Source organism: Staurois parvus, unplaced genomic scaffold (assembly GCF_062004578.1).
Source record: "Staurois parvus isolate SC_StPar_1 unplaced genomic scaffold, SC_StPar_1.0 ptg000981l, whole genome shotgun sequence".
NCBI classification, from domain to species: Eukaryota; Metazoa; Chordata; class Amphibia; order Anura; family Ranidae; genus Staurois; species Staurois parvus.
The window spans coordinates 692,666-715,485 of NW_028318777.1; the positions used below are offsets into that span (position 1 = coordinate 692,666).

The 22,820-nt window shown below is 40.9% G+C and overlaps 1 protein-coding gene across 1 annotated transcript in view; it reads right to left on the reverse strand.

Annotated features, from left to right (window-relative positions):
* Positions 1 to 22,820, reverse strand: part of KMT2A (lysine methyltransferase 2A) — a 409,829-nt gene that overhangs the window by 18,158 nt on the left and 368,851 nt on the right. Inside the window, exons 29-31 of the mRNA XM_089657321.1 lie at positions 15,030 to 15,097; positions 7,430 to 7,597; positions 2,585 to 2,659 (exon numbers count right to left, since the gene is read on the reverse strand). Coding sequence (XP_089513447.1) covers positions 2,585 to 2,659; positions 7,430 to 7,597; positions 15,030 to 15,097 — 311 coding nt within the window. The remainder of the gene's footprint in view (positions 1 to 2,584; positions 2,660 to 7,429; positions 7,598 to 15,029; positions 15,098 to 22,820) is intronic.

Below are 22,820 nucleotides of genomic sequence, written 5' to 3' on the forward strand. Positions count from 1 at the left end.
CCTGCATTAGATGACGATTTGATACAGTAGGAGGCAGCTGTGAGGGAAGCGTGACTGAGAACAGTGGGGTAGGAAACGTAATCTTGATGGAAGATTACGACCACCTATAACCACAGAAAGTTCACTATTAATGTCTCCAGTCCAGGTAAATGCAAGGTTATGCACTTGGGGGCTAAGAATATACATGCATTATGCATACTAGGGGGAGTACAACTGGGGGAATCAATGTTGTAGAAGGATCTGGGAGTTCTGGTACATCACAAGCTTAATAATGGAATGCAATGCCAAGCTGCGGTTTCTAAACCGAGCAAAATCCTCTTGTATTAAAAGAGGTATAGATTACAGAGAGAGAGAGATCATTTAACCACTGTACAAATCATTAGTAAGAACTCATCTGGAATATGCAGTTCAGTTTTGGGCACCAATTCACAGAAAGAACATTGGGGAAGTGGAGAAAGTACAGAGAAGGACAACCAAACTGATATGAGACATGGAGGAGCTCAGCTATGAGGAACGATTAGAGGAACTTAATTTATTCTCTTTTGAGAAGAGGAGATTAAGGGGGATATGATCAACATGTATAAATACATCAGTGGTTCATATAGTAAATTTGGTGCAGAATAATTCGCACTGAGGTCATCACAGAGGACAAGGGGGCACTCTTTACATCTGGAGGAAAATAAATTTAATCTCCAAATACAAAAAGATTATTTCACAGTAAGAGCTGTGAAAATGTGGAATAGACTCCCTTAAGAGTTGGTTCTGGCCAGCTCAATGGATTGCTTAAAAAAAGGCCTGGATTCTTTCTTGCACAGAATATAACTGGTTACTAACATTTATAGGTAAAGTTGATCCAGGGAATATCCAATTGCTTCTCCGGGGATCAAGAAGGAATTTTTATCCCTGTAAGAGCAAATTGAATCATGCTTTGCTGTTTTTTTTTCCAGACACCTACCAATTGAATCCTTAAAAGATGGAATATATAATTGGAAACAGCAGATTGATTATTTAGTGCAAGTGCGAGTCCACAATAGGAACAGTCCGCCTATTTTTAAACTCCTCTTTCATAGGGTACAAGGCATCAAAATTATCAGGAGGAGGGAATAACCTCTCTGAGTTCTAGTGTCAAATGAGGACCTTTCTTGGTGGAGTACTCTCGGAATGTATAAGAACTGAGGAAGTTCAGTGTGTCTGGTATGAAAGAATTGCAACAACCCAGGTGCTAATCGGGTTCCCGTGACTGTGTCTGAAGTATCAAGCAACAGATGAGGTAGCAAATGATCAGTCTGAGTCCTCAGCAGTAGTGACGGTCAGAAGTGTGCAGTCAGGACTCTTACGAGCGCTACATCAATAGCCAAAAAGAAACTTCTGGTAGTGAGATGGAAACAAAAATTTTCAATAGGTAAACATTATAATGATGTTACCTATAAGTTCAATTAAGTGAGAAAATAATGGTCAGGGCAAAAAACCTTCAAACAGGGATCACCCCAAAATCACTTATGTGCTTAGCACTGTGGTACATCTTGTAGGATAATGTGATATCTACTATATAGGTAGCAATCCAGCAAAATATGTGTAGCCAGAAACCAATCTCTATCCCTCAATCCCCTCATGTTTTGCATTGTATTGGTATTGTTCTGTCACATTTTCTGTCCCCCTTTGTAATGTACAGCGCTGAGCGAACTATTGGCGCTTTATAAATACTGTATAATAATAATCTGTAAAGGTAAAGAGAACCCCAATTTTTCCTTATAAATGTTGCAAGTCCAGTCCAGCGGTCAGGCTTTGCCCATCACGGTGGACCTACCCTCCAAAGTGGTCTTTGGAGCCTGGGAGCCAGAGGGATGGACTACAACCGTGGACCTGTAAGGCACCCTGTGGCAAACTCATTGCGTTGCACCACATATTAAGGTGAGAGCCAAACACAGAACCCAGTGTCTGGGTATGGTTCTCAAGATGTAAATCAAGGGTAACCAATCTGGAAACTGCTAGTGAGCCATAAAGAAAGAACTAGGGAGATCTTGATGGACGTGTCAGATGAAGAAAGAAGAAAAGAAAGGAAAACTGGTGAAAAATAGAAAAACATATTCACCAATAAGAGAAGGGGTTCATCACCTAAAGACACTAGCAAAAAACTTAAGCCTCAGAAAGTGGGCAGGGTTATGTGGATTCACTGGGGGCAGTTCCCAGCAAAACTTTTGCCAGTGTCCAATAACTTGAAGGTAGTGGTATATAACCCATGGTCTAAGAATCAACTCCTGTGTCCTGTACTGTACAGTTAAACTAGATGTTATTTTGTATAGCCAGTCAAGTGATCCTGACACATGTGCCACACTGGGCATAGCGACGAGTTTCCTTATAAGCAATTTACATACCTTCCAATTGCTCCTCTACCAGACTTGCAGGTTTGGGTGAACACACCCCCAACTCCTCTCTAAAATGCAGTGATTGGCCCCTGAGCAGCCAAATGTGAGGCCGGAACATTGTCAAGAATGTGCAGATACTTCAGAAGGTGGTGGCTTTTTTGATGTGCTGTTTTAGGAAAAACTCATCTCAGGAATCATCAAAAATCATAACTGCTTACCTGCAAAAGATAGCTGCTTTAGCCTTGCGTTGGATCGAGCTTCCTGTACTTTATCAGTCAGGGATTTCCAGGCCTCTGTAAGACAAAGAAAAAAATTGCACAATACACCAATAAAATAAGACTTTTATACTCACTGTAAAATCCACAGAAAGTCTTTAGCCTTTGTGTCATACAGCCAACTACAGGAGGATTGGACACTGGCAAACAAAAAACTGTAAGCCAGCCCATGACAAGCCCCCCCCCCCCCACATCCTTGCTACCAGCATACCTCAGTTATGTAGTGAGAGTAGAGAGAGAAATATCTCAATCAGTGGTTTCTGCAGGCCAGAAATACCAAGATTCACATCTGATGGAGTCAAGAAGAACAGAGGGGGGGGACCACATAGGAGACCTCCTGTACAAAAGGTTTAAGTCAAGAGTGAGAGGCCAGTGGTCTCTGAAACAGAATAGAAAGTGCAGAAACCTGATAGCTGATAGCGCTGGGACCCAGATGCTAGTCCAGGCCTAGCTACAGGCAGTAGAGAACTTGTCCTATGGAGAAACTACTGACTTTGAAGCCCAGAGACTCACACCAAGTGAAGTATGCCTTTTATATCTGAAGATAAACTTTCGAGAAGTGGACTTCCTAGCTTTTAGCATCACAGGAATCCCAGACTCCGAGATGCCACAGTCCCAAGGCTTCAACAGCCATGCTGTTAAAACCAATGACCAAGAAGCAAGACAGAAAATCGGTCCTTGGGACAGAAGATCTCAATCCAGAAGCGCCTGCAGAGTGTTTGCTAGGTGTCTTATCAGATTGGCAGAATTGAAGAAAAGATGTCCACTAGGGATGCACTGAAATTTCGGTGGCTGAAACGTCTCGGCCGAAAACACCCCTTTTGGCCGCTGGCCAAAATGAAAAAAGAAAAGCACCGATACAGGTGCCAAAAAAAACCCCGCCCCTCGCTGCCACCGGCCGCTCTGTAGTTCTCAGCCATACTTGAGAAACCATCGATCCTGGCGCTGGCCATAGCGATGAGCGAAGAAAAGATGACCGCCACTCATCTCTATGCCCTTGGAGGATCAGAGCGATGTCACTTCCCATTCAGACCATTTTTTTTTTTGTTAAAGCACTAGATCAATGCTTTTTTTTTAATCTAATGCTTTATATTGCAGAAGAGAGATGTGGGGTCTTATTGACCTCATATCTCTCCATAAAGAGGATCTGTCACTAATTATTTCTATCACAAGGGATGCATGCATTCCTTGTCATAAGAATATAAGTGATTAATTTTTTTTCAAAGGGACAGTGCAAAAATAAAAAATTCTGCTAGGGCACTTACCATTCCATGCTGCAGGATCCCCCATCACGCCAGCTGGAAATAGCCCTCTATTTGGTCCACAAGGCAATATATCATTGTGCAGGGCCCTGTTTTGAAGGGTCCAGTGTCTACTGGCAACATTACAGACTGTTCCCACATGTTCAAGTCCACAGCATAGAAAAACCATAGGAAATGGATTCAGAAAAGGCCAGTCTCTCAATCCCAGTTGGAGTTGTTGAAAAGCTAGCTATGCTTTTGTGCAAAGACTGCACAGGCATGACCATCATCTAAAGACATTCGCAAAAAAAACTAAGGCTAACAGGGAGGGACCAATCACTTGAAGGTGGCAGCATAACTATTGTAATGGAACAGAAAATACACTGTATCCTGGAATGTACAATAAAGAATTGTAGTTTCTTCACAGACGTGTCAGCTCTTAGACTACAGGGGTCATGTATCAATACCAGGGCAGTGCTATGCCACATGTTTAAAAGAAAGTTCTGACACCAGAATGTTAAAAATTTCTCTACTGTAGGCTGTGCATACAGAGCAACAAATGACACCATGAAATTAACACACATCTTATGCAAGTAAAAACACAAGACACAAATGTATAATGCCTTTAAGGAACTGAGTGTTGTTTTTCCTCTTTTATAGATTTTATTACATGCAGATGTAGCAATCCACAAAAAAAATATATAAAATCAATTTAGTGTGCAGCATGTTTAAGAGCATCCAAAAAACACAGTACGAGCACAATGGCTTGCCCTATACTTATCAGATGTTCCTCCACTGTGGGATGGTGGAATCTGGGCTGCTACAAGTGAAGTGGAGAAGAACAGTGGCCAAAGAAGATGGGGACTAGGTGCAGAAAGTGGGAAACAAGCAATTAGGAAAATAGCACCAGGAACAAACACCACAGACAAGATTAGCAAATGATAAGTTGACAGATAGAAATAAAAAAAATTAGACACACAGGGGCACAGGACTGGAACACAAAGAGAAGAAACAGAAATGCATACAAAGACAACAGAACCAGATGCTGAAAAATGGGCACAGTGAAAATCTGGCAATGAAAAAAGAAAGGAGAATGGTTATGGAGTACTTGGACAAAAAGAGTAGAGAAAGGTAATATTGGATGACTGTGGGATGAAAAGATGAATGAAAGGGGATCAAGGGTCTTGTAAGGACTTAAAGTGTTACTAAACCCACAACAGTAAATCAGTCTGTATATGCAGCAAAGCATGCTTGTCATACTCACTGTGGAACCTAAGGGGTTAATCCTCTGCATTGTGTAAAAAATGTGGCTTGATCCTGACTTCTCTGATCATCCCCTTCTTCCAGTACTCCCCTCTAATCTCCTGATAAGACATATCGTGTGGAGATACTGTACATGCTCAATTTTGTGTGTACTGCTAGAGAGGTTTTTTTTTTTTTTGGGAGAGTGCATATGATTAGCACAGGGCCAATCAGCACTGTCCAGACAGTGGTCAGGGGTTCTGCATCCTTCACAAGAAAACTCCTCCTACAAGTTTTAACCAGTGCTCAGCTAGACACTGATAGAAGTCACAAGACTGCTATATACTGCTGATGAGAAAAGGTATTTACCAGTTTATATTTACTAAAATAATTGCATTTCCATGTTCTGTGTACTGTGGGAGACCAGATAGAGTGAATGTAGGATCCTGGGTTTACAAATAGGAGAACAAGGGAGGCGCCACTGAGTGTAGTATTAGTATGTGGTTAATTCAGCAAAGGTAGAGTAGAAAAGTGATCGCTTGTCATCAGTAATGTAATACAACACTGGTCCTCATCCAGTGACGTCCCTTCCGCCCGCAGATGCGATCAACGCTGGTTCCTTCACTTCCAGTCAACAATCCCATGTCGGCACTGCGGTGATGGCGTTCCTCACCATCCGTGGAAGTGGGACTCCATCCCTGGATTTTGGGCTGCACTGAATCTGTACATTACTGATGACAAGCGATTGCTTTTCTACTCTCTTGTGGGTGTTACTTACCTTTGCTGAATAAACCACATACTAATACTACACTCAGTGGCACTTCCCTTGTTCTCCTATTTGTCTTTCCACACAGAGCCTGCGTACTCTGAGGAACGGATGCCACAGTGAATGTGGGTACCCCCCCCTCCACACATATGGACTTATAAACTGCACTCTGGGCTTTTGCCATCCATGTTAGTGTCCATTCCTTCATGTCCCATCACTTGTAGTTTCACTTGTTGCTCCTCTGCCCACCCTGTTTAGGGTCCTGGGTTTAGTAACACTTTAAGAGGAACACGCATGCTCCACCTCATGTAGCTCAGCTCCCCTGCTACAAGAATGCCACTGTTATCTTTCACCCTGTGGCCCATCCATATACTACTCTATCAAAGTCCCATACAGAATAGCCCCAAGATGTGTCCTGCCTTGTAAAAATGAACTGAATAGAGTTGATAAGTGTAGAGGGAAAGACTTGGGAAATACTTCCTACCACTTGCAGCAGATTACTTACACTGTTCATTTTACATAATCCTTAAAGACTATTTTAAGGCATCTAACTCAAGCTGGGTACACACACAGTTTTTTTGCTAAACCAACAGGTTGAATGAAAACAAATACCTGACAGACCCCCACATCAACACAAATTATATTTATGCAGGGATCTCTCCAGATGAGACATTGTATTATGGCAGACGGACTCAAGGGAACTACACTGATCAGCGCGTGCAGTCATTTGCACTGAACGAATGTTGATTCGCCAGCATGACCATATGACAGAAGCGGGTCTTTAGATCGGCTTCTGTTGAACAGACAGCTGTACACATGGACTAAATGCAGCCGGTTTCTGTTGAACCAGATGATCTTCGGCCCATTTGTAAAGGGCTTTAAGCTTAAAGGGTATTTTTTAAATAATAAAACAAACAGCTTTATGGAAAATAAAACTGCTGCTGTATATGGTAGCAGGTCAGAAATGTATCCATGAGAACAATAACAAGACTTTAAGTTAGTCCTCAAGTATTGATGCTTTGTTTTGCACTATGGAAAAATAGTTCAATTCAATTCAAAGTACAGCTAAGAGAAACTCTTTGAACCAAGGAATTGATCCAATCGCACTATAGAGATCAGGATGATTTTTTTTTTCCTCCAGTGTTGAAAACGGCCACTGTTGTCCATGGGGATTTTGTATTGCTTCCTGGGGCTGAACCACACCGTATGTTTTGTGTAAACCTGATGGAAATGTCACATAGTGACAATTCATTAAGATCCATTGGCTGCAGCATGGAACAGTGTACTGTGTCACACCACACTGAAAAATACTGCATGCCGTATTTTCTTATTCAGCCAGAACTGGCTTGATGGGCAACACGTGTCTTTAACCTTGATCAACATTTACTGCAACGCTGGACATACTATATCAAACGGTGCCAATTTCCTGCAACAACAGTAAATTCTGTTCTATTCAGTTGAAGTGACTTTCAAGTTAGGTGCAATAGCATACATTTTAGCATTGTTCATCTTTTTTAATATATACACTATTCCATTTACCTTCAATGCTGTTGGAAGAAATCTGAAAACCGTCATCACTTGAGATCTCAAATAGAAGACCAGATCTAGGCTTTGGCTCTTGCATAGAGTCCTGCTGCCTATGTTCCTGCTGCAGTAACCGCATCAGAGGAGAACTAAACTCGGCATCATCTTCAGGCTGTTTAGAATCTGCCACATAAAAAAGTTTTCACTTTTGTACACACAATAATAACTGACCAAAAAAAATGCTGCAAGGAAATATGTACCCATTTTTCTTGTGAAAGGTCCTGAATGAACAATTCTACCTTCGCAATACAAGGCATTAATTCTAGTTCCACAAACACAACATATTATAATACAACATTATGGATAAAGAAAGATATGAGATCTATAGGATATGATTATGTTTTATAGCCAGGACGTAGCTCATTTGGAATATTATGTCAAAAATTTATTAAAGGAAACCTTGTCAAGAAAAACATGCTTCCACTGCTAAAAAAACGCCTTTTAAAAATACCGGTTGCCTGGCTGTCATTCTGACCCTGTTGCTTCAATATTATGAGTAAATGACTTGGAACAGATATGCAGATATAGACTTAAAGCTGAAGTTTAATTAAAAAAAAAAAAAGAAAAAGAAAATTGGCACAAAGGATGGTACTAACATTGAATGAGAGGTGTTCCCTGTGCCAGTAATTGCTCTCCTAGTTGAAATCTTCTGCAATGGTGTTGCAGGAGTTAGTGCAAGCTGCTGGACCTGTCACAGGCAATAGTCAAGCATGCTGACCTTGTCGGCCATCCTCCACATCATTCATAGAAGCTGTACTATAGCTTCCAGAAATGAAAAATGCTCTATGAATGGATGACCGACGGATGAATGAAAAGTGCATATTTACCCTCACAGCGCTGGAAGATTACCACTGCGGGGGTATAGGTGGCCAGAGGATGGAGAGAGCCACCTTCAGCAAAAGGGCAATCAATGTAAGTACTTCCCACTTGTACTGATTTAAAAAATAAAATAAACTTTCTTGATCCACATGTTCTGGGAGAGTAAACTCAGTATATTTTAAAGCTAGTAAGGTTAGGATAACAGATAGTCAACTAGTATTCTCAAAAGGTGGTCAGAAATGGCAGGCTTTGAATTTTAATTATGATAGGTTTTAATTTAAGCTTTTTGAGGAGCGACCCTTCTCTCATTTTACACTTCAAATGACTAAACTAAATATGCTGTTTATACATGCACATTACAACTGTCAGCAAAAATTTCCCCTACACCATGGGGTTGATTTATTAAAACTGGAAAGTGCAAAATCTGGAGCAGCTGTGCATGGTAGCCAGCTTCTAACTTCAGCTTGTTCAATTAAGCTTTGACAAAAAAACCTGGAAGCTGATTGGTTTTCCATGCAGAGCTACACCAGATTTTGCACACTCCAGTTTTAGTAAATCAACCCACATATCTTTTCCATAGTATAGGATTAACGGATGGTCCACATTTCATAATGTGATTTTAAAAATTATTTGTAAACACAGACATCATGATCTTTTTGATTTACCTCTAAAATGCGTTTCTTGGAGCACTTCACAGGACACAGGGGACTTCACATTCATGCCTTCTTGGGTTATACTGTCACCTTCAGGTGAGTGGACACGGGCCAAAAAAAAGGCAGAAATCCCCAACCATGCATAAATAACTCCTTGGAGCTCAGCTAAGCCTGAAGAATCTGTGTCCTGTGATGGACTCCAAGAAAAGGATTTCACAGGTAAACCAAAAATCGTAAATTTCTTAACTGTACATCACAGGACAAGTGGAGTTAATACTCATTACTACTTGGGATGTCCTAAAGCCCTGAACACGAGCAGTCAGCAACAAAGCCAAACATGTCTAAAACGGAAGATAGGTAACCCCACTACAAAGCCTCCTGCAAGGCCTTCCACCCAAAACTAGCATTCACAGAGGTGTGAACATTTATCTACCTGGTAGAAATAAGTGAGGGAAAGACCAGGTAGCATCTTTAAAGACTTAAACAATAGAAGATTGGTGCTGAATATTCCACAAAGAACTGTCACTCCTGGTGAAATGGACCTTGACTGGGGCTGCCTTTGATACTATAGGCCTAAGAAATGAGCTGACGAATCCACTTAGAAATGGTGGATCAAGAAACAGCCTGACCTATATAAGGCCCCCTTCCCCCAGGCCGAACAAACAGGGAAACAGACTGTTGAAATTAAGCTGTAGACTTTAGGTAAACTTGAAAAGCTCAAACAATGTCCAAAAGACCCCATATTTCTTCTATAACAATCAAACAGTTTTGGCTTCTCAGTCTAGGTCTGCCTCTTAGGACTTGTGACTCTGTGCATTCTCCAGAGGACTGGGACACTTGCCTGTGTGGGGGCTGGGAGGTTAGGCGGAGGGGTGTGCTCTACTCTCTTATTTTCTCTTCTTTATTTTTTTCTTTTTTATCATCCCTTCCCCTCCCCCCTCTGCCTCTTTTCTCATTCTTTCATTTCTTTTTCTTCAAAATAAAGATTAAAAAAAAAAAAAAACAATGTTCAAAAGAGTGAAGCATCTTTTCCTTGCAATGCTTAGAATTAGGACAAAAAGATGGCAGCACAATGCCCCAATTCAGCTGGAACAAAGAAACCACCTTAGGAAAAAAAAGTGGACCGAGTTCTCAACACCACCTTATTTTGATTAAGAAACAGGAAAGCGCCCTTTGATTAAAACCCTGAAAGCCAAGGTAACGACCATCAAAAAGGTCAAAAGGACTGCCTTTCATGTGAGTAAAGATAGAGGAATCTCATGAAGAGAAGCAAAAGGAAGAGACTGAAAAACAGACAAGACCCAGAGAGATAAGGGGTCACATGGATTGTTCTGTATAGGCAGAACAGTTGATGTGACATCCTGCACATTAGCTTTAACTAATGAATGAGACACAATAGTTTTCTGAAACACTAAGGCCAAGGCCGATAACTGTCCGTTGATGGTACTTAAAGGCAGAGACATTTCCACAACAGACTGGAGAAAAGCCAAACTGTGATCCACGACATACTGTTGAGAATAAAAATTAGGAGACTCATTGACTGAAAAAAGCTTTCCATTTCTTCCTTCCTGGAGTTAGACTTTCAGACTTAAGGAGAGTAGGAATTGCAAAGTTAGAAACACCCCTTTATCTCTCAGGATGCGGGCAATGTCAAATGCAATCAGATTCACCATAGTGACCTTCACTTCTTCCAGCCCAACAGATGAGGAAGAAGCTAAAGTGAAGGGCAAGCACAGATAAGGGAAACTGGATTCCAAGGATTTACCAGGGCATCTAATGCAAATGCCTAAAGATCCAAGCCCAAGCTTAAAGAGTCCCCCCTGCAGACAAATCTATGCAAACACCTCCGGGTGAAGGGCCCATTCTCCCCGATTCAGCTGCTGGTGCCTGAAAAAGTCCACCTGCCAATTTTCCACACCAAAAACTTGCATGGCAGAGAGGGCTGAAATGTGAAGTTCCAGCCAAGACAAGATCAGGTCCGCTTCCTCATAAGGGGCGCAACTTCTTGTCCCTTCACCCTGACAGGGAGAACCTGACGGCAGACCAGAGTGGGGGAGCCAGCCAAATTGCTCAGTTTCTGAATGATCATTAGCAACTTCCAGCTGCTCTGATGAGTATGTTCCCTACACTTAGAAGTTCTCCAGAAAACCTCCTCAGCACGACAGGCTGACATCTATCATCAAGACTTTAAAATTTATTGGAATGATTTCCAGTTGTTCAGCATCTGTGTGGATATCCACCCATGCCACAGATGACCTGATCTTAGAGGTCAGATGATACATTGGAAGATTCAAGATCTCTTGACGTTTGTCCCACACTGACAAAATATTGAGCTAAAGAGATCTGGAGTGAAATGGAGCATAAGAGATTGCATAGAAGGTGGCTGCCATCTTCCCCAGTACTTTCATGCATGCTTGAATCATGGTCTTTTTCAATGATCTCAGAGACTCCACCTGGGCTCCAAGAGACATTTTTCCTGCAGAAGCAGTACCTTTGCCTGTTCCATGCCAAATACTAATCTAAAGTACTCTAGGCATTGTGTCAGAACCAATGCCAATGGTTCTGCACCAAGCCAAACCTCTCCAGAATTTGTACCCTTGCTCCCTGAGATTCAGGTCATCCAGGTACCCAACAAAAGGGGGGCGGGGTAAACAATAGGTCTTCAAAAACCCCAGAGAACTGGAGCCAATTCACTGGTAAACACTCTGGGGGCTACATGGACAGTTTGAGAAGTAATGCTACAAACTGATAGTTGGTGAGACCGGAAAATCGTGGTGTGTAGGTAGGCATTCTTGATATTCACTGAAGCCAGGAAGTCCCCCTGTTACAGTGAAGTAATCACTGACTAGGTGGACTCCATCTTGGATTTAGTACCATCAGGAACTCGTTGGAGATTCTTGAGGTCCAGAATAGACTGGGGTGTGATGACCCCTTGCGACAGCAGTATTTTCAGGACCTCAAAGAAAACCTCTTTTCTGGGAATCTGAAGATATCCATGAGAACATAAAGGGTGGAGGAGAAAATCTCCAGCTTGTAGCCTCTGGACACCAAGCTGCAGACTGTGATGAGGTTTTGCCTCTGGAACAGGAGGACTTAAAGGTCTTTTTTTTTTTTTTTAAAGAGCTGGGATGTATTTTCTGTCACCAGTTTTTGACCTGTCACCTTTGTCTCCTTTAGGGGTAAAAACAAAAATTTTACCCAGTTATCTTCTGGAAGAAGGCATCAAAAGGATGGTGCAAACCAGTGTTCACCCTCAGAGTGGCCTCTCGATTTGCTTCTTTCAGAGAAGTACTGCTGACCAACACTTGAGCCATAGGATCCTTCTCGTGTGGACAGATATGGTTCCCACCCTTAAAAACTGCTGTATGGAATCTTCCAAGGCATCTACCGAGATATACAAGGCTCTCGAAAAATCTTACAGGAGCTGCCAAGTACCAGGACGCTCAAGTACTTATTCTCTGGAACAAAGCATACACTTCGCTCAACCTTTTAGAGCTTGGTGAACTTCCAAATGAAGCCAACGCAGGCTGCTCTTACCAAAGAGAAGGACATCTTAAAGAGGGTCTCTTAAAGACTAGAACCTCATCCGCTCAGAATGTCAGGTCTTATTAAAATAGGAAAAAGCTGGGTAAGCTCATTTCTTGAAGAATTCCTTTTCCGTGGGGTACTGGTGAGCATAAAGGCTTAAGTGGTGAAACCATCTTCTAAGGTTAAGCCCAATCGACATACAACACTTCCTGGGAGTGAAGGATGCACTGGAAAGGTCTTGGGTTTTTTGGCGGCTGCCAAAACCCAAATCCAATGGCTTTAGTAGAGGATTCTGACAGCAGTAACTTCAGATTAGTGCACACCACATCTTCCAGGAAGCTTCTGTGTCTAGACCTCGAGAATGCTCCTGGGAGTAATAGTTAACAGAGGAATCCTTCTCTTTTCTATTACACTGAGTTTCTGATACCTCATCCTCCCTCAAACAGGGTGAAGGGAAAGGTGAGCATTCAAGTTTGTGTCCCAGGCATTTCAAACCAGTGAAAAATATACACAGTTACATAAAACACCTGAGCGATGATGATGCAGCCCAGATATAGCTGCATTAAATGTTTTTCTTGACAAATAAATGTGAAGCTGCATTCATTCTTTATTCAGGCTTTGCCCCCCTTTTTGTTACCTGGTAGTCCAGGGAATTGCACACTTCCTGTCTTTATATGCTTTTTTTCCCCTAGTGTACCTTTGGGGGCAGCTGTGTCTTCCTTTGTTCATCTCCATTACATGGATTCATGGCAATAGTAGTTTACACAATAAAGATAGGGTTCTTTGTACAATCTTTTTGCTTACAAAAGTAACAAGAACATTGCATTTTGGGCAAGATCAACAGGTAATTTCTGTACTTGTTGAAAATGCTTAGCATGAAAAGTGAAAACTAATGTAACTACATCTAAAGACAACCTGCAACATAATGCATTTTGGTTTAGATACGCTAGGACAGGGCTTGAAAAAGCTGCTCACCCGCTCACCAAATGAGAGGAGAAATTCCTGTGTGGCGAGCACAGATGATGGATGGAGCGGCTGCACCTGCGCTCCAAGCCTCATTGTGAAGCTGAGTTCCGGTTTCCGGCTTCTTCGGCACCGCCATTACACTGGCAGAGCCGCTGAGGGGACAGGTGCAGAAAAGGTCCCCTCTCCTCCGCTGAGAGGAGACACCCTCTCCACCGCCGTGGGGGATTCGAGGAGAGGTCCGCTCTCCACAGCCGCAGGGGACACAGGGAGAGGCCCGCTCTCCACCGCCTTAGGGGACCTTGAAGTATTTTTGGGTATGGACTGTGGAAATTTTGTTCAGTTTATGTATGGTTATTTGTACATTCTTTGTGTACGGTTAGAGGTCCATCCTCTACTCCTACAGTTTTTATAAAGTTTAATCTTTTAGTAAACACCCTATTGCACATGTTGTATAGCTTTTAGTAGTACCTGAAAACTTGCATAGTGCTTTCTCTTGGTGTCTGTACTCAATACGGTAATAATAATATGCCTTGTTAGCCATAGATAGCAGAAAGGGTGTAAAAATGTAAGCAACACCGTTTTGCTAGCTAACGTAATATATTTTAGTGGAAGCTTTTTAGAATACCGTGTTGTCTTCACCAGACATGGTGTCATATCTTTACACATCAGTGACATGAACATACACATAGTATATGCAACAAATGGTCACCAGGGGATGCCTCTGGCAGTATGCCAGTATTCGGTGACAATTGTCCTATGTCTATGGATAGACCTTACATCCAGTTATTAACACATTGTGTCCTTTTTTAATACTTTATTGGCAGAAAATGTGTTATGTGACTTTCTAATATAATAACAGAGATGCTGTGAATATACATTACACGTTTACATAAGGTTTCATAAATTAGGTTCTAGGCTCAGTCTGGCCTCTTATCCACTATGAGACTTGATGATTATTATTATACAGGATTTATATGGCGCCAACAGTTTGCTCAGCACTTTACAATATAAATTATGTAAACCAGCTTTCTATTAGACTCTAAAGAAAAATGTAATTTCATAAGCTTTAAGGGGGCGTGGTTGGGGAAGGGCTGGGGGCGGGGTTGAAGCGGGCCAGGGGTGGGGTTGGAGGTGGAACCGGACAAGGTTGGGTGGGGCAACTGGTGGAGAGTAAGGTTTGTGCCTGGCTAGTAGGTCTAGACTCGAAATTTTAAGCCCTGCGCTAGGACATATTACATACAGCACTGTCTACCAAGGAGAGGGTACAGCTAAGTTGTATTTTAAGAATCAACCATTCTTGCCACAGTGCTCATATAAATTACATACTTCTGAATTATTGAATACTGTGTCACATTATGATAGTAGTAAAAAATGTTTGGTCATGTCTGTATTAAGATTACTTTTTTATGAAAAAATAGCAGTTACGTACTACACAGTCTTTTAAACATACTGGATAACAGATTTCAGATAATGAATTCCAAACCTGACGGATACCTTTGTCAAAAACAAAATTTAAGTTGAAAATATTACAGGAATGATCAGTTACATGCTGTTTCACAGGTATAATCTGTAAATAGAGGGAGGCATACCATCCTTTTTTGCTTCTGGCCGAGTCTGCTCCTTTGCTGGCAACTCTAAGTCTACAGCTGGTGATTGCCTACATAATTTCAAAAAGAAAAAAAAAATAAGATGGTTTTACTTCAGCAAGCATCCTTTAACCACTTACCCTCCTGAGGATTTAACCCCCCCCCCCCCCCCCGACCAGGCCATTTTTTGCATTACAGCGCTGCGTTATTTTAACTGACAATTGCGTGGTCATGCAACGCTGCACCCAAATGAAATTTACATCTTTTTCGCACGAATTGAGCTTTCTTTCGGTGGTATTTAATCACCCGTGCAGTTTTTATTTTTTGCGCTATGAAAAAAAAAAAAGACTGACAATTTTGAGAAAAAAAACATTATTTTGGACTTCTTGCTATTAAACATGTCCAGTAAAAAAAATTTACGCCAAAATGTATTCTGCAACATGCCTTTGCGAAAAAAAAATCCCAAAATGTGTAGATTAATTGGTTTACGTTAAAACTATAGCGTTTACAAATGGCGGTATATACACTGGGATTTTTTTTTTTTTTTTAAACGCACAGGCGATCAAATACCACCAAAAGAAAGCTCTATTCGTGGGGAAAAAAAGGACATAAATTTCATTTGGGTGCAGCGGTGCATGACTGCGCAATTGTCAGTTAAAATAACGCAAAAAATGGCCTGGTCAGAAAGGGGGGTAAATCATCTGGAGGGCAAGTGGTTAAAGCACACAATTTAACAAACAGGTAAATACTGAAATTAAAATGCACAGAGGGTTAACTGTATAGGTTTTATAATTGCCAAGGATTCTGTACAGCCAGCCTTCTGGTCACAGTTTCTGCCTAACTACATAACCAGACACACTTATTTTTTGGCACTTCATCTCCCGCCTGCTTATGAAGAATAACCAACTTCTATCCAATTAGAAGGGAAACACCAGAAGCAGCATTTTTCCTGCTTTGGAAGATTCCAAATCTCCAGCATGCTATTCAGAATTAAAGTGGTATTAAACTATTTTTAGGCTTGCTCTCTTTACAACCCCAATTCCCAAAAAGGTTTGGTGTAAAATCTACATAAAAACAGACTGCGATGATTTGTAAATCTCATAAACACATTTTATTCACAAAAAAAAACCATATCAAATGTTTAAGCTGAGAAAATGTACCATTTTAAGAAAAAATATAAGGTCAGTTTGAAAGTTGATAGCAGCAAATATCTCACAAGAGTTGGGACAGGGCCATGTAGCATCCCCTCTTCTTTTAAAAACACTCTGTAAAAGGTCTGGAAGCGGAGGAGACCAGATGCTGAAATTGCAGGAAAGGAATGTTGTCCTATTCTTGCTAGATATAGGATTCTTACTGCTCAATAGTCTTTGGTCTTCTTTGTCTATTTTCTATTGGTGAAAGGTCTGGACTGCAGGCAGGCCAGTTAAGCACGTGGACTCTTCTACTGCAAAGCCATGCTGTTGTCATAGATGCAATATGCGGTTTAGCATTGTCCTGCTGAAAAATGCAATGCCTTCCCTGAAAAAGATATTATCTGGATGGGAGCATATCCTGCTCTAAAACATGGACATATCTTTCAGCATTGACTGTGCCTTTCCATATACGCAAGCTGCTCATTTCACACACACTAATGCCCCTCATACTATCAGAGATGCTGGCTTTTGAAATGAGTGCTGACAAGAAGGTCCCTCTGCTCTTTAGTCTGGAGGACATCGAGCCCATTGTTGCCAAAAAGAACGTCACAATTTGATTTACTGTATCTGACCACAGAACAGTTGTCCACTTTACAACAGACCATTTTAAATGAGCTTTGGCCCAGAGAAGATGGCGGTGTTTCTGGATCATATTCAGACATGGCTTCTTTTATGCATGATAGAGTTTCACCTTGCATTTTTGGATGGCACGGTGAACTATATTCATAGAGAGCGATTTTTGGAAGTGATGCAGTACCATCGGAGGGCCTGAAAATCAGAGGCATCCAATAATGAGTTTCGGACTTGTCCATTGTACACAGAGACTTCTCCAGATTACCATACTCTTTTGAAGATATTATGCACTGTAGACGATGATATATTTAAAGTCTTTGCAATTTTACACTGAGAAACATTATTTTGAATTTTTAAAAAAAACTTTGTATACAGCTTTTCACAGACTGATGAACCTCTGCCCATATTTACTTCTGAGACACTGACTCTCTAAGATGCTCTTTTTATATCCAATCATATTACGGACCTGTTGCCAACCAACCTAATTACTTACAAATTGTTCTTCCAACTCTTCCTTGTTAGCACCACTTTGCCAGCTTTTTGTTGCTCTGTCCCAAATTGTTTGAGTGCTGCTGTCATAAATTTCAAAATTACCTTATTTTGTTCTTAAATTGTACATGTGACATGTTTTTTATTGTGAATAAGTATGGCTTTATAAGATTTGCAATGCTGTTTTTATGTAGATTTTACATAATGTCCCAGCTTTTTTTGGAATCAGAGCTGTACTTTTACTTGGTGGGACAGCCAGTAAGTCTCTTGTGCTTCAAAAGACCAAACTGTCTGGTAGATGTAGTGGTTAGAGGGTTGAGAGAAACCATTTACCACTGACAGGTGTTCTTACAATGGTCAGCTTTAGTTTATGTAAACGTTTTTCCAAAAGGGAAAAAACTGCTGCTGTAACAGCTTTAAAAAGTGTTAGCTGATCCATTCTTCCCCCACATCCCCTCTCTTCCCACTACTCTTCTTTTTCTCTCACCTTTTAACTGCCAACTCCAATGGGAGTTGGCAATGGGGAGGCCTCTGTCCTTGATCTACCTTCGCCTTTCTGTGGCTCATTCACTGAGACTGACTAAGCTATTCAATAAGTGGCAAGCAGACATGCCTGAATTAACCGAGGGAGACTGGGATGTGTGCACTACTCATTATGTTACTAACATGATCTTGGCCAAGGATCGGTTTACTCAAGTTAAATTTCTCCACCGAGCCTATTTTATAACTGTTCGCTTGGCCGGTATATACACCTCAGTCAGTCCTCTATGTACCCGATATCAGTAGGCTGAAGGGAACTTTTATCATATGGTCTGGACTTGCCCTAAGATTGGGAACTTTTGGTTTTCTGTCCTGCATACGTTCAGTGTTACTTATAACCTGACCCTGCCCCTAGACCCCAAGGTGTTGCTTTTAGGAATGCTGGATGGAGCTGAATTTGATCGGTATATTTGTAAAGGACTTAAAGGAGAAGAGGAAACAAAGTATCTGGAGTTTCCAGTGACCTGCCAGGCTTTCACAACTGGCGCCTCTCCATCTCTCCCTGCTGTCCAGCCGGCATCTTTGCTCACTGTGATTCCTGAACAAAGTTACAAGGCACTGTGCACAATTAAGTGCCTGCTTATCGTTTATTATATGTGAGTTGTTAAGTTATTGTTTTAACCATTAGACTACCTAACAGACTACACTCAGAGGCGCTGTGTCTCCCTTCTTCTTGCTTGTGTATCTAATACTACCCTCCACCCAGACTGACAATGCTGCTGTCCAAAGGTGTCTCTGTTGCTCCCTCATCCAGTGTGTAGGAACTCTAATGCTGGCCACATCACCAGCTGAAAACTAAGAGAAAAGCCTAAAAAAACAAACAAAAAAAAAAACCAAATGCAGCTACCAAATCTAACGATTGGTACGTCGCAATATATTAAATTTTTTGTTTTGGGTTTAATACTTGCAACTTAAGGGCTGCTTGCAGCCAGCCAACATGCCATCATTCTTGGCCTGCATACACAAGACTTGTTTTTTTTTTATTTTTAGCATTTTTTTAAATTTAAATATTTATTGATTTTTCAAATAAATAAAAATTGTACAAACATACTCTTTTAAAAAACATTGACATTTACACATTTACCTTTATCATATCAACTTTTCTTCCACCCCATCCCCCCCCCACCCTCCCGCCTAAAAACCACCCATCACCCCCCCCAACTAACTCCCCACCGCCCTGCTCTGAATTTTCCTGTTCCTTTCTGGAGATCCTCATCCTCAAAAGAGAAGAAGAAAGTGTAACCATATTATTTTATGTTAGTCCCCCATAAACTCTATATTTAACTTTGACTTTTTAAATTCCTCCCATTTATTCCATCTTATCTTCATTCATATGGTAAAGTTCCTCCATTTTACATATTTGATCCACTCCTTCAACCCAATCTTTTATTTTCGACACATCCTGTCTCCTCCAGAACTTGGGTATCAAACCCTTTGCTGCATTCAAATAATACAGTACACCAGATCTTTTATATTTTTTGACTGAAAGCTTGGTACTATGAAAAAGGCAAGTCTCTGGGTCTAATATAATGTCAACCTCCGTAATTTTCTGAATCAAGTTCACTATTTTCTCCCAATACTCCTGTATTTTCGGATACTCCCACCATATGTGATACATAGTGCCTCTACCTCCACATCCCCGCCAACACAAAGGTGAATTATCTCCGCTCGGTGTAATACACCATCTTGCCATACACTTGGAGTTCATTTCCACCTCCTGCATATTCACATTTTCATGGATTAATCTATACATTTTCCTCTGTTTTTCCACATCTATTATTACATCTATATCCCTTTCCCATTTTTCTATATATGGTGGCCTTATATCTGTGTTTATTTCAGTGAGAATCTTATATATGTTAGAAGTTCCGTGTTTCCCATCTCCCCGTGTGTCTAATAAACGCTCAAAGGGGTTCCAATACTCTCTTGTTCTTAGAGGTTTCGGAAGCTTCCCTATAAAGTGTTTTAATTGAAAATAACGCCACTCATCGATTCTCATGAAAACTTATCCCTTTTTTTTCCAATTCCTTAAGTGAACCCATTTCCTCCCCCACCATTATATCCCTTAAATGTGCATCCTCCTTCTTAATTCACTTCCTTGTGATACCTTCTTTACCCAGGGGAAAAAACTCTGTGGACCCTAAAGGTATTAACAGTGAATTAAATTCCCATCCTATCTGTTTGTGTAATACATCCCAAACCCTTAAAACATTTAATGTGAACGAACTTGTGCTATCTACTAATCCTCGGTATTGTGTGGGAAACCATACGAATCTACTTAAATTAGTATTACTTAATATATTTTCAATTTTAACCCAGCTTTTCCCTTTTGCATTATTTGTCCAGTCATAAATTCTCGCCATTATTACAGAGTTATAGTATCTTTTCAAATCTGGTACTACCAGTCCACCTTTCTCTTTATTTCTACATAAAATTTCATGGTTTATTCTTGGTTTTTTATTCCTCCAAATATATCTTATCATTTTTTTAATTATTCTGAAGTAAACTTCTGGTAGTTTAATTGGTATCATTTGAAATTTATATAAAATTGTTGGAACAATCACCATTTTTATCCGATTTATACGACCTATCCATGACGGGGTTCCCCCTCCTAATTTCCTTAGTTCGTCCTTATATAAATTGCTATAGTATTCTTTAAACACCCTATCGATATCTTTAGTTGAATACACTAATTCTCCTTTGGGGTCTCTTATTTCTCTATATACAGTAGTTCCTAGATTTTTTTTTTTCATCTGAGCCCTCAAATACTTTCCTGGCCTATCTCCCCATCTACAGTTGCAAGAAAAAGTATGTGAACCCCTTGGGATTACGTGGAGTTTTGCATGAATTGGGCATAAAATGTGCTCTGAACGTCATCTAAGTCACAACAATAGAAGAACACAGTCTGCTGAACATAATACTACACAAACATTAGATGTTGCCATGGTTTAATTGCACATAACATGTAAACATTCACAGTGCAGGGAGGAAAAAGTATGTGAGGCCCTAGCTTAATGACTTCTCCCAGAGCTAATTGGAGCCAGGAGTGAGCCAACCTTGACTCCAATCAGTGTGATGATATTGGATGTGTTGCTGACAGCTGTCCTGCCCTTAAAAAACACACACCTGTTTTGGGTTGACTGGTTTCAAGAAGCACTGTCTGATGTGAACCATGCCTCGCAGAAAAGAGCTCTCAGAAGACCTACGATCAAGAATTGTTGACTTGCATGAACCTGGAAAGGGTTACAAAAGTATCTCCAAAAGCCTTGATGTTCATGTGTCCACGGTAAGACAGACTGTCTACAAATGGAGAAAGTTTAGCACTGTTGCTACTCTCCCTAGGCACAGAATGCTGCATGAGGTAAAGAAGAATCCCAGAGTGTCAGCTAAAGACCTACAGAAATCTCTGGCACATGCTAACATTTTTGTTGACATATCTACAATAAGGAAAACATTAAACAAGAATGGAGTACATGGGAGGACACCACGGAGGAAGCCATTGCTGTCCAAAAAGAATATTGCAGCACGTTTGAAGTTTGCAAAAGAGCACCTGGATGTTCCACAGCACTACTGGCAAAATATACTGTGGACAGATGAAAGCAAGATTGAGTTGTTTGGGAAGAACACACAACACTATGTGTGGAGAAAAAAAGGCACAGCACACCAACATCAAAACCTCATCCCCACTGTAAAACATGGCGGAGGGAGCATCATGGTTTGGGGCTGCTTTGCTGCCTCATGGCCTGGACAGATTGTTGTCATTGATGGGAAAATGAATTCCAGAGTTTATCAAGACATTTTGCAGGAAAACGTACGACCATCTGTCCGCCAACTGAAGATTCGCAGAGGATGGGTGATGCAACAGGACAATGACCCAAAGCATACAAGTAATTCAACAAAACAATGGCTGCAACAGCAGAGAATACGCCTTCTGGAGCGGCCCAGTCAGAGTCCTGACCTCAACCCGATTGAAATGCAGTGGCATGACCTTAAGAGAGCGATTCACACCAGACATCCCAAGAATACTGCTACACTGAAACAGTTTTGTGAAGAGGAGTGGTCCAAAATTACTCCAGATCGTTGTGCAGGTCTGATCTGCAACTACAGGAAACGTTTGGTTGAGGTTATTGCTGCCAAAGGAGGGTCAACCAGTTATTAAGTCCAAAGGTTCACATACTTTTTCCTCGCTGCACTGTGAATGTTTACATGTTATGTGCAATTAAACCATGGCAACATCTAATGTTTGTGTAGTATTATGTTCAGCAGACTGTGTTCTTCTATTGTTGTGATTTAGATGACGTTCAGAGCACATTTTATGCCCAATTCATTCAAAACTCCACGTAATCCCAAGGGGTTCACATACTTTTTCTTGCAACTGTATATCACTTATCATTTTATTAAATACTCTTTATCTTCTTCTAGAAAATTATTTAGTTCTTCACTTTTATTTTTTACCCTCTGCATAATCTCTTTTGTTACTCCATTTTTATGTGTCTGTTCAAGCTCACAAAGTTCATTGAGAAGCGCATTAATTTTTTATCTTCTTTCCCTTTTCATTTTTGCTCCGATCGCAATAAGGATTCCTCTAATATAAGCCTTATAAGCCTCCCACACCGTAACAACAGACACATCCCCTGTATCCTTTTCTTCAAAAAATTGTTCTATTTCTTTTTTAATCTGTCTCTTGATCCATGAGAAGTGTCTCATTCAACCTCCACGCTTTTCCCCCATTCAACTCCTTTCCCCATAGTAATTGCATTGTGACAGGAACGTGGTCCGATATTGACATCACTTCTATTTTTACTTTAACCAGAGACTCAATAAGTCGATGTTCCAGCAATATATAGTCCAATCTTGAGACCTACTCTCCTCCCTCTGCACAGGGGACGTCGTATCTATCTGAGGGTCCATACAAAGATTGAAATCACCCGCCACAATTAAACCATCTTTTTTGAAATCCATTAATTTTTTCAGAGAATTTTTAAGAATATCTCCGGTT